Source organism: Canis lupus, chromosome 5, assembly GCF_048164855.1.
Source record: "Canis lupus baileyi chromosome 5, mCanLup2.hap1, whole genome shotgun sequence".
NCBI lineage: Eukaryota > Metazoa > Chordata > Mammalia > Carnivora > Canidae > Canis > Canis lupus.
Window position 1 is genome coordinate 85,146,474 of NC_132842.1, and position 15,842 is coordinate 85,162,315.

Below are 15,842 nucleotides of genomic sequence, written 5' to 3' on the forward strand. Positions count from 1 at the left end.
TTTGCTTATTAATAAGAGCATTTTTCATGGGTCAAGTAAAACCAAAAAACCCCCCATGACCCCAAAAACTATGGAAGAAAGGATGAAACATACCTTAAACTCGCCAAAGTTCAGCAATCCGGGGAGCTGGAAGGAACCCCAACTTCCAAACTGAATCCCAGAACGAAAGAAGTTGAGGGTGAAGGTGGCAGACATGGAACAAAAGAGCTAGGAGACAGGTGACAAACACAGGAACACTCAGTAGAGACAAGTCCTACTTCCTCCTGGGCGCTCGGGGCCTCAGGAAACCTCCTGCTCCCCTGCAGAAACCCCGAAGAAACTCCAGGTCTGTGTGGAGACCTGGGACCCCCCCCGCCCAGCGGGCACACCGGAGGTGCGGAAAACTGCGAATCAGGCTGTGAGGGGTGTGCACTCAGCAGCCTACCAGGAGAGCCTATTTATCTAGAGCCTGTTACGGACTAGATCTTGTGGCCGAAAAGGAAGAGTAGCTACAAGAGGAGGAACAGGGTAGCCTCAGGTCAGGGACTGGGCAGGGCTCAAGTCCACCCCCTGCCACTGCCTGTCTGCCTCTGCCCCCAGCTGGTCTCCTGTTCTCATGCCACGTGGTTTCTCAAGAGACAACGGACAGGAGGCCTTAACATGAAAAGTACAGAAAAAGTACTATAGTTTGGACTTACTGGTCTAGAGCAAAAGAATTTCTTTTTTTTTTAATTTTTAAAATTCAAATTCAATTAATTAACATATAACGTATTAGTAGTGTCAGAGGTAGGCGAGACTCATCCGTCTTACAGAACACCCAGTGCTCCTTACATCTCGTGCCCTCCTTCATGCCCATCCCCCACTTACCCCAGCCCGCCCCCCCTGCAGTGACCCTGTTTCCGACGATTAAGAGTCTCCTGTGGTTTGTCTCTCGCTCTCTCATTTTTCCCTCCCTTCCTCTCTGATCCTGTTTTGTTTCTTAAATTCCACATATGAGTGAGATTGTATGGTAGTTGTCTTTCTCTGATGGACTTAATTTCACTTAGCATAATACCCCCTAGTTCCATCCACATCTTTGCAAGTTGCAAGATTTATTTTTTTTGATGGCTAAGTAGTATTCCACTGAACAAAGATATTTCTAACAAAGTCAACTCTCCTGGTTTCATCAAAACGACAGGTAACTGTACCACGTAAGAGATGTCCAGTTTCGTTTTGGAGGCAGTGGCTAATTTAGGAGAGGCTTCACTGCAAGTGCTCCTTACCACTTTCCACGTGAGCCCCTGGTTCCAGAAGGACGAGCCCTCTTCCAGACTGAACAGGGTACCCCCGATGGGAGCCCCGAAAGCTGCAGCAACTCCAGCAGCCGCCCCTGCTGATACAAAGTCTCGCTTGTCTCTGAGGGGAGAAGACGGAGAGGTGATTTACCCAGAAGAGCAAGAGTCCTCAGGAGGCAAAAGGCAGTTGTTCACTTCCTTGTCCACCAACACTGGGACCCGTGACCCACAGTCAGGGCTTACGAGGGGCAGGTGTCTGGCAGGCAGACTCACCAGCAAATATGGTTTACTCAAACCCTCCCCTTAGTCGGAGGGGCTCCCTGACGTCAGTCCGCTCTGAACGTGGGATCTCGTCACCAGAGCACAGACTTCTGGCCGTGTGAGCTGTGCTCTTACCAGATCTTTCTCCCGGAAAGCCACAGCATCAGTGACAACGTCAGAGTGCTGGTTACACGCAGAGGAGTGGGTAAGTGATCTACGGGAATCCCAGTATGAGTAGGAGGACAACTCTGAACTCGGGGCCGATTCCAAAGGCCGGGCAGGGTGCGCACGTCAGTACACATGCAAATCCCACCGGGCGAAAAAGTACCCAGACAAGCACTTTCTAACCCAGAAAGGCAGCTGACCAAGAACATCACTTTGGAATATAAAACACATTATTGATAATACGCCTGTGGACTTTCTTGGTCGTGTTTTCAATATTGGACCATCTTCACTGAGATGGTTCTAGGCCTTATGTCCTGACAAAATAGAAGCTACGATGTCAGCCTGGCCCTCGTGCTTATTTTCAGAAGCATCAAAGCCCCCCCTCCATTCTGACAGGTGGGTCTTGCACGCAGCCTGCCCAGCAGGGCAGCCGGTGAGCCAGCTACTGTGACTGTAGTCGGATCCGAGGAGCAGGAAATGAACTGGATTGAGTTTCCATACCTGTCACTTCGGAAGTAGGGGAAGTTAAACTGGATCTTCCGTAAGGAGATGCTCTGAAACTAGAGAAAGAGAAAACAAAGTGTGTGTGGGGAATGCCCACAGGGACCAGAGCTGCAGGAAGCCAAGGCACCAGAAGGTCCCCTTTGCTTCAGCACACCCAGGCAGATGTGTTGCAAGAAGGAAGAGGCCAGAACAGCAACGTGGAAAAAAAATCGTTACTTCTGGGAGGAACTTCTTTTCTTGCCCCTCAGATTTCTAGGATCTTTGGAAATTGCATGTGGTACACAGTCAACACATCAGACAGAAAAAGGGGAAACTGCTGGGTGGAAGGAGGAAATGAAAGCTGCTGCTGAAGATGAAGTGGGCTCTGATCAGGGGATGTGGGTGTGGAAGGGGCTCAAGGAGCCAGCGTCCAATGAGCCCAGCAAGTTCTCACGCTGCCACCCGTCCTCCCCTAGCCTCCCCTAGCCTCCTTCGGCCTCTCAGCCCACTTCTGGTAGGCCAGGTGCTTGACATAAAGGAGAGGATGCAGTCACAAAAGAGAGACAAACAGATGGACTCTGGACGAAAGAGTCTTCTCTCCTTTCCGTCAACGGCCCACAGCCACAGCGACTCCCTCCCATGACGGCCCGAGAACTAACCATCTACAAGGGGCGGTTCAAAGGAACAGAGACGTCTCAAACTTGCAGCCAGGGATCTGGAATAAGCCTTAAGAAGAGGCGCTCTGCAGGCCCGAGCCAGTGCTAAGCCCTGGTTTCCTCAACTGAGAATGGGGAGGATGAGGACAAGCAAACCCCTGCAGTGACTCCAAGAAAGAAAGAAGCTGCTACACAGAGACTCTGGCCCAGAAAGCACTTTAGCAAACAGCAGCAGCTAATATTCCTGTGCTCCTTCCAATGGCCTCACCACAGACCCGGGTCTGGAACCGGCCCGGTCCGCGTGTCCAACCCCTTGGGGTTCGGCAGCACGTTTTGGCAGCTGAGGTGATCTATCAACTGCCTGATGGGCCGGTGCTCAGTACTGGCCTGTGGTACCAGGTGACTTTCACTTGAACACTTTCTCAGTGTCCTGTCGCCGCTCCAAGTACTCAGCAGGGCCTTGTTAAAACCCAGGGGTACCGGTTACCCACTCTCCTGGGGGACCAGAGCAGTTTCACATCAACCCAAACCGACATCAGCTCCCGAGGCCATGTTAGGTGCTCCCGATGGATCTGTTACAAACTTAACTGTGGACCTGGCCCTGCCCAGGGGCCCTTGCCAAGGGACCTGTCCTCCCAGCCCACCAGCTCTTACCTGAGGGAGGCCAGCTCCCACCACTGCTCCACTGTGGATCATGGGGCCTTCCTTCCCCACAAAGAGCCCTGGGGACAGGTGGAAAACGGGGAGACCATCAAGTCAGCACAAAAAGCTCTCTTGGTTAGGAGACCTTTGCTAGGTAGACCTTTCTCTTGATCACTATACAACAGAGGTGATGACGTGACTTTGTAAGATAAAGAGTCAAATTCTCATCAAATCAGAAAAACTACTCTTTAAAATGAGGAGTCTGAAAACTCTAGTCCATGGGCCAAGACAGGCTCGATGCCTGTTTCTACAGCCTGGGAACTAAGAACGGCTTTTACGTCCTCACATGGATCTATTTCAAATGGTTATATACGTTTGAGTGCCTGCATCGTACCTCCCATTTTGCCTCTTGGCTCAAAAAGCCTAAGATATTTACTATCTGGTTGTTAACACAAAAATCTTGCTGACTTTGCTAAAAGCTAACTCCACCAACCAAACGGTCATTCCACTTCAAAGCTAAGTGTGTGTTGGTCAGATATCTCTGACCGGCAACTTACTAACATTGCCCACGTTTAAAAAATAACCCATCAATACGCAGGGCAGAGATCTGTTAGAAGGCAGGCCTTTCAAATCCAAATCTACTTAATTTATATACGCAGTACCTCTTGTCATCTTCACCTCTTGAATACTTGGAAGACTAAAGGTCAGAAAGACCCTCCTCACCTCCAGCCACACTGAACAGCACTCCAAAGACTTTGCAGAGCAGGGTCCGGAGACGGACGATCCCGGGCACCTTCACACCATTCAGATAGCACTTGATTTCGGGTATCCCGGAGCCTGCTGCCACCGGCTGATGGGGGAGAGAAGGATGCCCGTGAAGTCGAAATAGAAGTCCACCGGTTCTGTGGCTTGCCCACAACAACCCTGCTAACAAGGGGGAACTGCCCGTCTTCCTTAAGCATCAGCATCCCCCGGTGGGTCTGTTAGACGGATGCTGGGCCCCACCCTGGGTTTCTGACTCGGCAGGTCTGAGGGGCAACAGGAACAGCTGCACCCCTAACAAGTTCTGGTGATTCGGCATCACCTGGGGGCCGTGCATCTACTAATGCAGACACTCCTGCTTCCGGAGATTCTGATCTCACTCACTAGAGCTGTGCAGGAGCCATTTTTAAAAGTATTTTAAAGTTATTTAAAGTCACTTTTAAAGTTGCCCAGGTGATTCTAATGTGCTCCTGAGGTTGAGAACCACCCTCCTAATCCACTTTTCCTTTGTCATTTCACCAGAGGCCGAACTTCTACTTTCAGAAATAACTCTAAGTGTAGGAGGGGCCGCTTTCTGCAGAAATCTATATCCCAAGGCTAATTGAGTTTCCTGACATTCCAGAAGCGAAGATGGAGGAATCCCAAACCTCATCAGCCAAAAGGCAAAACCCACACCACCTCACCTCAATCAGGACAAGAAGGCTTGCCAAGAAGACAAAGGTCAAGTTGAAACCCAAGAGCTCAAGGAGGGACAGCGCAAGGCAGCCTTTCTGGCTGCATTCCTCCACCGCTACAGACCCGGGGTTAAGGAAAACACGCTTGCCAGTCAGGGGCATCCCTCCATCACTGGTAGGAAATAGTGCAGTGTCTCTTCTTCTAAAACATGTTGGCTGCTTACTGCACATCTTCCTGTTCTCCAATGTAAACTTGAATAAGAAAACCTGAGGGTGCCTGGGTGGCTCAGCTGAGTGTCAGGCATGACACTTGATTTCAGCTCAGGCCATGATCTCAGGGTGGGGAGACTGAGCCCCACAATGGCTCCATGCTCAGCGGGGAGTCTGCTTAAGATTCTCTCTCTCCCCCTTTCCCACCCCAGCTCTCAGTCAAATAAATAAATAAATGTTAAAAAAAAAAAAAAAAACTTATCTGAGAGTTCTTCTACATCAGGAACCATTTATGTTTATTTTTAAAAAGATTTGATTTGATGTTTTTTAAAGATTTTATTTTAAAATAATCTTTACACACCCAACACGGGGGTTGAACTCACAACCCCAAGATCAAGAGTTAACATGTTCTACTGGCTGAGTGTCTGCCTTTGGCTCGGGTCATGACCCCGGGTCCTGGGATCGAGTCCCACATCGGGCTCCCTGCAGGAAACCTGCTTCTCCCTCAGCCTGTGTCTCTGCCTCTCTGTCTCTCATGAATACGTCAAAATCTTAAAAAAAAAAAAAAATTATGAAATACTGATGTGGAGAATGAAGGCAAAAGAAATGTAGAAAAAAATTAAACTTCCTTACAACTTGCAGCCCACTGACAAATACTTAAGGCAGGCAGAGTGACCTTTCTTGAGGAGCTCGGTGGCCTCCATGCTAATGCTTTGCTAGAGGGGGAAAAGCAGCCTTAGCTTGAAGTTAGTGGATCCCCAGGATCCCATAAGTTGTCTTTAACATATGAAAATCCCTTGGAAACTTCCTTTATCTCTATCCACTGTGCCCCTCCCCCCCTCCCCACCTCATCAAGATACAGGTTAGCAATCATCCTCCAAGCACATGGCCCAAGTGATATCCATCTGACGAGGATTTTACTAGACAGTACTAAATAATCTTATCTTACCAGCTAGCCCCGCAAGGTCCTGCAGACCTTGCTTCTAAATTCCTTAAAGACTTAACGCTATCCCTAACCTCTCCCAAATTAAAAGAATATAATCAATCACTCTTCACAATCCTGGTACAGCTCTTTTTACCCACGGGTCCTGTCCCTGTGCTTTAATAAAACCACCATTTTTGCACCAAAAATGTCTCAAGAATCCTTTGACCATTTGCTCCTGGACCCCAACATTTCAAATCAATACTTCAAATGGTATAAAAAGCAACAAACACCCTTCCCCCTACATCCCTCTCTTTAACAAATCTTGACGTTATGCCATATTTGCCCCAGATTTTTTTAAAAAATTAAAATGTTAGATACCACAAAACAAATCCTGTTTCCCTCCCTCTCTTCCCTGGGAGAAACCACTAACCTAAAACTATTGTAGATCTTCCCTATATGTACTTAAAGTTTTAAGTAATTACTACACCCAACATGGGGCTCAAGCCCACAACCCCAAGATCAAGAGCTCCATGCTCTACCGACTAAGTCTCATTCCCTATGCATTTTTATACATAGCCGTATTGTTGTGTCTCTAAAACTAAAATGGGATTGCACTTTACACACATTCTACAATTTCCTTTTTTCTCCTTCAACATCAAGTTTCTGAGAATTAGCCATATTGAACTACACAGTTCTGGTCCATTCATTTTAACTTCTGCATAGGGGATCCCTGGATGGCTCAGTGGTTTAGCGCCTGCCTTTGGCCCAGGGCGTGAACCTGGAGACCCGGGATCGAGTCCCACGTCGGGTTCCCTGCGTGGAGCCTGCTACTCCCTCTGCCTGTGTCTCTGTGTCTCTCATGAATAAATAAATAAAATCGTTGAGAAAAAAAAATTATACTGTATGTGCACACTACAATTTTTCTGTTGTCCCATTTGGTGTGATTTCACCTTTCTGCAATCACAAAGCTGTAATGAACATCTTTGTATACGTCCAAGGTCCACATGGGAAAGAGGGTTGGGGAGTCAGAAGGGGTGTATCTTGCTATTTAATTTCCATCTCCTTGGTTAGTGGTAAGAGGGCTCCCCTTACCTCTTCTATAGGTTGATTTACTGACCATTCCATTTCCCTCCTCTGAGAATTGCCTGTTCACATCCTCCGCTTATTTTTCTATTGGGCTGTTTGGGCTTTTTTCTTACTGATCTGTAGTTCTTTTGGTGTTCTAGATACTAATTACTTGTCTCTTAAATATACAGTGAGTAACCTCTCCTAGGCCGTGGACTTGTATTTCACCTTCTTTATGGTGTTTTACTGCTGTGGTTTGGGTTTTTTGCTTGTATGAAAAACAAACTTAATTTGACATGGTCAAGTTTATTGATCTTTTCCCTTTCACTTTGTGCCTCCTGGAGTTTCTCTGAAAGTTTTATTTTGCCTATTTACATCTTCAATCCATCTGGAATTAATTTATAGTACAAAGTAGGAATCTATATTTTTCCAGATGGATCACCGAAACATCCCAGCATCTTTTATCACGCCCATCTCTTCCTCACCGACTTAATTCTGTCATTCACCCTACTTCTTCATATGCACAAGCCAATTTCTGCTCCTCTGTTATCTTCCATTGACCTAATTGACAATTCCTGCACCAATAGTGCAGTTTCAGTGACCATATCTTAAAGTACGCAGGCCTTGACATTGAGTAGGGCAAGCGCCCGTGCTTGTTCCAAACTGTCTCAACTACTTTTGGCCCTTTTACTCTTCCCGACAAATTTAGGAAGAGAATTTTCTGGTTCTACGAAAAACTCGATTGGGAGTTTTGATTGGAACCACACTGAGTTTATAGGTAATTGGCACAAACAGGCATTATTGTGGTATAATGTGAGTCTCTTTCTATTAAAGTCTTCCTCTTGTGTCTTTTTTTTTTTTTTTAAAGATTTTATTCATTTATTCATGAGAGACAGAGAGAGAGAGGGGCACAAACACAGGCAGATGGAGAAGCAGGCTCCATGCAAGGAGCCCAATGTGGGACTCAATCTCGGGACCCCAGGATCACGCCCTGGGCTGAAGGTGACGCTAAACTGCTGGGCCACCAGGGCTGCCCTTCTTGTGTCCTTCAATGGTAACTAAAAAATGAAACCAAATGATTAATAAATAGCTCTTCACTAGATCATGTCTACTAGTCTCTGGACAAGAAAGCAGAGGCAAAAACTGCTGACTTCTGGGAACACCAAGAGCCATTAAAAGGATACATGTCTGTACCACTCCAAACTTGAGCTGGGTGAAGAGGCGCACGAAAAAGTCCACAAAGAGACCCACCTGTGAAGAGCAAGTGAACCGTCACACAGCTTTTCCTCACCGTGGTGCAGACACTTCACTCAAAGGCTGTGATGTCCCCCTGGCCTTTCCTGGCTGGTACATGCACCCGTGTTACCAAGAGACAATGAGTGAACAGGTTTCTTGCTCATCACTCTGACTCACCAGGAGACTTCCTGCCAGCCTGGCCCCATCGCCCTCCAGAGGACAAAGGAAGAGGGCATAGCTAAGCTGAGAGAAGGAGAGTAAAACAAAAGGAAAGGATGCAGGAAAAGCTGTGAAAGCAAGGAAGACCATCCGGTGCCTAGGAAAATAATCTAGAATCAAGGGAGGAGCCGCTCAGCATTTTCCAAAGGCAGTTTCAGAAAAAGAACTCCAGTAATACCTTCAGTGATGCTTAGCTGATTAAGCATATAGCTTAGGATGTTACTTTGAAAGACAACATTTACTCAGGTGTATATGGCTTTTGCGTGTTTGTTATTACTATTTTATACTTTGTAGGGCACTATTCTGATTTGCAGCCAATGGTTACCCTGGTAACCACCCTGGTAAGTAGAGAAAACCACTCAGCCCACCTGCCCACTTTAAGACCCAAGTCTTTGCTCTGGGCTTAAGGGAGAACTGGACAAGCCCATGATTTGGTGGATTCAGGATCAAAGGCTTCAGGTCTTTAGCTCCAACCTTCCCTCAAGCCAATGCCCGGAGGCTTTTAAATACTGAATGAAGCAATAGGTTGTGACAGATGGAAGGATAAACGAGCCAGTAGCAAGAGGAGCTAGTTGCTAAGTAATAAAGGGAAGTCGGCCTTCCAGCAACGTGAGGGGATGATGTGAGAGGACTAGTGAAGTTGCTAGTATCGATAAATGGCAGTTCCAAGGAGTTTGGTATGAAAGTAGCAGAAAGACTAACAAGTAGACGGCTCGTGATTATGATTACAGGGAAATTTGCAACCAGAAACCTATATATAGCAAAACAGACACTGAAATTTCAATAAAACAATTAAACCAACCCAAGTTTTAACCCACAACAGAATGTTACCAAAGAGGCCTTCTGAATGCCATTTGTCTTAACTAGTAGAACGTTCCTTGACCTCTGAATTTACTACAGTAAAAATCTGACAAATGCCAGGAAAATAAAAACTGGTCAGCCTTTGTGGCTGTATTATACTAAATACGTGCTTACAGTTTATGGGTATTATCACACAGAATCAAGAATGAGACTTGTAGTCAGTTCCGGTGAGATAAACAGGCTGCTGCTTAGAAATACATATAACCTGTTACAGGCTGAACACTGTGTCTCCCTCAAATTCATCTGTTGAAATTCTAGCCCCCACTGTGATGGCATTAGGAGGTGGTACCTTTGGGGAGGTAATTAAGTCCTGAGCATGGAGCCCTCATGAATAAGATCAGTGGCCTTATGAAAGACCCCAGAGAGCTCTTGCCCCCTTCTGCCCTGTGAGCATATAGCCAGGAGCCAAGAAGCAGGCCCTCACCAGAAACAAATCTGTTGGCACCTTGATCTTGAACTTCTGGCTTCCAGGACTGGGAGACATAAACATCTGTTAAGTAAGCCATCTGCAAGTCTATGGTATTTTATTACAGTAGCTCGAATGGACGAAGACCGCAGAGTTGAACACTGTAATCATGGAAAATCAGATCTGACGTGGATCATTCTGACTGCTGACTTTTCCAGTTTCTCTTCCCCAGCTTTAAGTTTGGTTAGGTCAGCAGTGAGGACTCTGGGCCATGTGCTACTACAGAATTTGGCAGTATTTCATAATCTTTTCTTGTCTGTGATTCATCTGTGACCAAGCTGACCCCAGAACCCTGTGCATTCAGGCTATCCACAGCCACCAGCTCTACCTTCTAGATAAAACAAGCAATGTGCAGGAAGGCAGCCGAGGACATTACAGTAAATTGACATCTACGGTATCCTGTTTACTGGCATGCCATACTAAAGGAAAGGGTGTAATGGCTGGTTTTATCCCACAATTTTGTTTTTTCCCTACAGAATGACCTCATTTTCCATGAAGTGCTCCCCCCACTTTATTGTCCACCTGACAGGACCATACTATGTCATAAGAGCTAGGTCCTGACCAAGCCTTTGAGAGCTTAAGGAGTACCGGTGTTGTATGATTCACTTTCATAAAGCAAAAGTAAGGTAAATACAAAACAGTATCAGGATTATTACTTAAAAAAAAAAAAAAAAAAAAAAGGGAAAAAAGAAAAGGTGGTCCTGTTATTCAGGACAAATGACTTGCCCTCTGACTCACCAGGCCCCCACCCACCCATCATGCCTCCCGTGTGCCCTCTGCTCACCAGCCCAGTGCAGACTCCAATGGCAAACACCATCATCCACTTCACCGCCTCATACTTGCGACCTTTCTGTTCACATAGGGAAAGACAGACTCAGCTTGTTACACGGTTTTGTTGGCAGCAGGGAAGGAACACATCTCGGCCAAACAGTTTTAGACTAAATTCCACAGGGACAGCAAACACAGCAATGGTGTCTGGGATGGCAGGTGCTTTATAATGCCAAATGGATGAGCTCTAAGAGCCTGGGCTAGGTGCAGTGACAGTGGGTACTTTGGTTGGCAGGATGAAGATCTAAGGAATAAATGCTGATTATCTCATGAAACGGGTTAAAAGCCATGGGGTATGGCTATTTACAGGAGAATGTGGATGGGAAAAAGAAGCTGCTGGTAAGATCTATTCAGTCCCAAGAGATCAGTAAGGGACTCACCTTATTGTCCATCGTCTCCAAAACTTCCAGGTAAGGGTCATTGATACAACGATCATAATCCAAACTCTGAAAGAGAAATGGAAGAAAGTCACAACCAGATAGGAAGAATTATGGAAACCTAGAAAGCATTGAAACTTTAGGTTGCTGTTACTTGAAGTATGGATGGGCAGGGCAGTGGACCTGCAGCACCTGGGACGAGTTGGTTAGAAATGCACAATCCCAGACCTTCTGACCTGCCACATTGGCCTGCACTTGACACACATGAACATCCAGGCAGCAGTTCATGCTTTGGGAGAAGCTTTCAATTACCTAAGCCCTAAAGCTTCTGCAAAACATGAAAAGACTGGTGACCCCTGGGTGGCTCAGTGGTTGAGCACCTGCCCCTGGCTCAGGGCGTGATCCGCGATCTCAGGATCGAGTTCCACATCAGGCTCCCTGCCTGGAGCCTGCCTCTCCCTCTGCCTGTGTCTTGCCTTTCTCTCTCTGTGTCTTTCATGAATAAACAAATAAAATCTTGAAAAAAAATAAAACATGAAAAGACCTTCGGCTACCACCAGTGTTACCCAACCAACCCCATTACGGGAATAAAAGTTTCAATTATCCAGAACCAAATTAATTCAGAATATCAGTTAATCCTAAGTATCTTCTGTAGTCAGCTTCTATGAATAAGTGGTTAGTCACAAGACTAACCAACATGGACACTATCTTAAAAAGCAACTTTCAGTTTATGTTAGGAAGAGGCACGATGCAGCATAGCTCCGAAAACTACGTCTACAGCAGGGTTCCTTCAACTAGAACATAGAACATAGAACACAGCTACTCTGCAAAAAAATCTGCCTGTGTGCCAGAGACATCTTGAGAAATAATTCAAAGGAACTAATTTTATTTCTTCTATGTTTTGTAAGAGAAGCAGCAGTCTGGCAACAGAGGAAAATGGTCTGCTGTGTGCTCTCTCCTTCCTGAACCTGTTGCTACCTACATATCAGCTGGCAAACAAGCTAGACACTGGCCTGGTGGCCGCACTCCCATGCAGGAGCTAGCCGTCAGCCAAACACGGGTGGGATGCATGACAACTTATTCCATCTATATCTATACTCAAAGTCCAAATCCCTTTTGTAAAAGGGTCCAAGGAACATCAACAGGCAATTTATTAAATCAATGATCAGACATCTGAATATGGAAGACTATGTAATAATAAAATAATTACGACAAGTCCACATAGATAGATGTGGAACACATATAACTATTAAGTAAAAACAAAAAACAAAAAACAAAAAAAACGGGGTGCCTGGGTGGCTCAGTTGGTTAAGCATCTTACTCTTGGTTTTAGCTCAGGTCATAGTCTCAGAGTCATGGGACGGAGCCCTGTGTCAGGCTCTGTGCTCAGCAGGGGATCTGCTGCAGATTCTTTCTCCCTCTGCTCCCCTTCCCCCAGACTCTGTCTCTCTCCCTAAAATAAATCTTTAAAAAAAATAAGTAAAAAAAGATACAAAATAAAGCCAGATGCAAAATAAAATGTGTAATAGGATCCTATTTTGATTAAACAAAATTAAGATGATTTGGATGTCAGCATATAACGTAAAACATCTGGGAAAACTGTTAACAGTGCTTATCTCTGAAGTGATACTTAGGAGTTATTTGCGTCTGGGTGTTGTTTGAAATTCTTACAGCAAACATGGTGTACTTTTTATATTTTAAAAGAATGGGGTTTTTCTGATTATGAAACAAAATACCACAGTCAGTAATAAATACTTCTGCTGGAAAACTGGACTCATCCATGAATGATTAAAAATATATATGTATTTAGTGACTGCATACATATAACATACTGTCCATATGTTGAGCTTTTAATAACAGATTTGAACTGAGCAAGTTCACTTATAAATTTTTTTTAAATGAATACAGTACAGTACTGTATGTATTTTCTCTTACGATTTTCTTTTCTCTAAACTCACTTCATTGTAAGAATACAGACTACTACACATAATACAAAATATGGAATAATTGACTGTTCATGTTGTCAATAAGGCTTCTGGTCAACAGTTGGCCATTAATTCAGCTTTTGGAGGGGTCAAAGTCATATGCAGACTTTTGACTGTGCAGGGGTGCGGTATACAGTATATACACATAACACACATATATTTTACCTCTGTGCTTATAAAAATATACACATATTTTTATTTTTATTATTGGCATTGTATATACATTTTTTAATGTAAGCTCTACATCTAACGTGGAACTTGAACTCATAACTCTGAGATCAAGAGTCACTTGCTCTATGGACTGAGCCACATACACTTGTTAAATTATTAAAATGACATCACATTCTAGGAACGGGAAAAAAAATAAAAAGGTTGAAAAATATGAATCCTTCTTATCAAATACATAAAGAAATTACTGGTCAATTATTTGCTTGCTGGCTTTGTCCAATAATGCTACGGCTTCATAAACATTGAAGAGATGTTTAAGATGTCCAGAACAGGCAAACTCTAGAGACAGAAAGTAGATTAGTGGTTGCTTAGGGTAAATATACTAAAAAACCCCCACTGCACTGTATTCTTTAGATGGATATATTGTAGAGAATATGAACTACAGCTAAAAAAACTGTTAAAAGGGACATTTTGAAAACAATCCTAACACCAGAACATCAATCTATTCTTTTTTTAAAACTGAATTTGAGGGCAGCCCCGGTGGCTCAGCGGTTTAGTGCCACCTTCAGCCCGGGGCCTGATCCTGGAGACCCGGGATCGAGTCCCATGTTGAGCTCCCTGCGTGGAGCCTGCTTCTCCCTCTGCCTGCGTCTCTGCCTCTCTCTGTGTGCCTCTTGTGAATAAACAAATAAAATCTTAAAAAACAAAAAAAAACAAAAACTGAATTTGACACTTTGAAAATACGTACCAATCATATAATGTTCTTAAAACTGAATTTGACACTTTGTAACTATGTGCCAATGGAGTACATAACCTGTTTTTTTAAATTTATTTATTTATTTATTCATTCATTCATTCATTCATGATACTCACACACACACAGAGAGAGAGAGAGAGAGATAGAGACATAGGCAGAGGGAGAAGCAGGCTCCATGCACCGGGAGCCCGACATGGGATTCGATCCCGGGTCTCCAGGATCGCGCCCTGGGTCAAAGGCAGCCACCAAACCGCTGCGCCACCCAGGGATCCCCATAACCTGTTTTCAAATCCAGATATTGCTTACTTCTCCTATGTGAGGACTAACTTCCTTTTGTTTCTGCTGTATTCTGCTCTTTGGCTGGAGGGTGGCTAATAACGTTTTTTGTAAAATACAATTTGTGTAAGTGTCCCGCAGGCCTGCTGCCCAAGGTTATGAGCCAAACGGCATGTGGCCATAGGGGTAGGTGGGGCTGAAAGGCCACCCAAGTTCAACCAAGAAGGGGACCTCAGTGCTCTCATAAGCAGCACCTTCAATGGGCCCTGAACTAGCAGGATTGCAGATGCCCAGAGAGGCCTTTTATTCTGAGGGGTGCTGAGCAACACAGGCCTGAAAACATCACCGTTAACAGCCCCATCCCACAGATAGAGGGTTATTGTTATTCAAACCATTTAGAATGAGAATGGGAATCAAACCAGGAATTCTAACATCTTGTAAGAACCCAGACTTATCAAAGAAACAGTCAAGTAGGTGCAGTGAACTCTTAGTAAGGCAGGAAGGAGAAAGAGCACATTTCAGAAAGATTTTAACAGAACGGTTTTCTAGTTGACCCCTAGTAAAATCTGAGCAGACTTTTCTGAATAAGCGTCTAGCTAAATTTGCTCTTACATAAAGCAAATGTCCTGAAGCTCATACTTGAAGAATTGAGAAATATTAATGACTCACATGAAACATTAACACATAAAATTGACATAGATATGCATATCAGGTACAAGTAAATGCATTACAAATATAAGTACAATTTAGTAAAAGGAGTGAAGGATCCTTGGAACAGCAGGGTCAATGGAGCAGAGAAGCCATGGTGAGCTCCAGGGAGTAGATGAAGGCTGCCAGAAAGTTCCAGTCAAGGTGACATCACTGGGCTCAACAAGGGAGTATAAGGTGACAGCCCAGTATGGGGCTTCTTATACTAATTCTTGTAAACCCCTCAACTATGTGTAAGGAGACAGATATTTTAGAAATATGGGAAAATACATCAGTAGATAGCGTGCTTTTTAACTCTGATTCTTTAAAAGTATTCCCATTAGTGTAGTATATTAAACTATACCATGCTGGTACAATTGGCAAATCCCAGAATTCTGTTCTGTTAAGTAAATTGCAAGGGGAAAAAAATGATGAAGGCGGAATCTAAAGATTAAAAATGTTTTAAAGGGGGCACCTGGTGGGCTCAGTTGGTAGGACCTGCAACTTTGGCCTTGGAGTTGTGAGTCTGAGCCCCAGGCTGGGGGTAGAAATGACTTTAAAGGTAAAGGAATGCAATGTGGATTCAAACTGGATTCAAACTATTAAAAAATTATAGGACACTAAAAAATTGTATGACATAAGACAACTGGAAAATCTGAACATCAGATATTTAATATCAAGGCATTATTGTTAATTTCTTAGGTATGAAAATGGTATTGTGCTAAAAAAATCCTCATCCTCTGGAGATGCACGTTTAATTACTTATGGGTGAAATGATGTCATGTATAGAACTTTCTTCAAAATAACATGGGAAGGGGGAGGGGATGAGAGACAGATGAAAGCTGGGCATGAGTTGAATGACTGCTGAAACTGATGAATACAGGGG

General features: G+C 44.5%; 1 protein-coding gene across 3 annotated transcripts in view; it reads right to left on the reverse strand.

Annotated features, from left to right (window-relative positions):
- CLCN6 (chloride voltage-gated channel 6) overlaps positions 1-15,842 on the reverse strand; it is a 34,771-nt gene that overhangs the window by 14,725 nt on the left and 4,204 nt on the right. For all 3 annotated transcript variants that reach the window (XR_012031940.1, XM_072828375.1, XM_072828374.1), the window contains 9 exons: positions 11,087-11,152; positions 10,663-10,728; positions 8,281-8,347; positions 4,906-5,012; positions 4,184-4,310; positions 3,473-3,540; positions 2,181-2,239; positions 1,242-1,374; positions 94-207 (listed from right to left, as the gene is read on the reverse strand). Coding sequence is in view for 2 of the 3 variants with exons in the window: in XM_072828375.1 (XP_072684476.1) it covers positions 94-207; positions 1,242-1,374; positions 2,181-2,239; positions 3,473-3,540; positions 4,184-4,310; positions 4,906-5,012; positions 8,281-8,347; positions 10,663-10,728; positions 11,087-11,152 (807 nt within the window). In the remaining variant the exon portion in view is untranslated. The remainder of the gene's footprint in view (positions 1-93; positions 208-1,241; positions 1,375-2,180; positions 2,240-3,472; positions 3,541-4,183; positions 4,311-4,905; positions 5,013-8,280; positions 8,348-10,662; positions 10,729-11,086; positions 11,153-15,842) is intronic.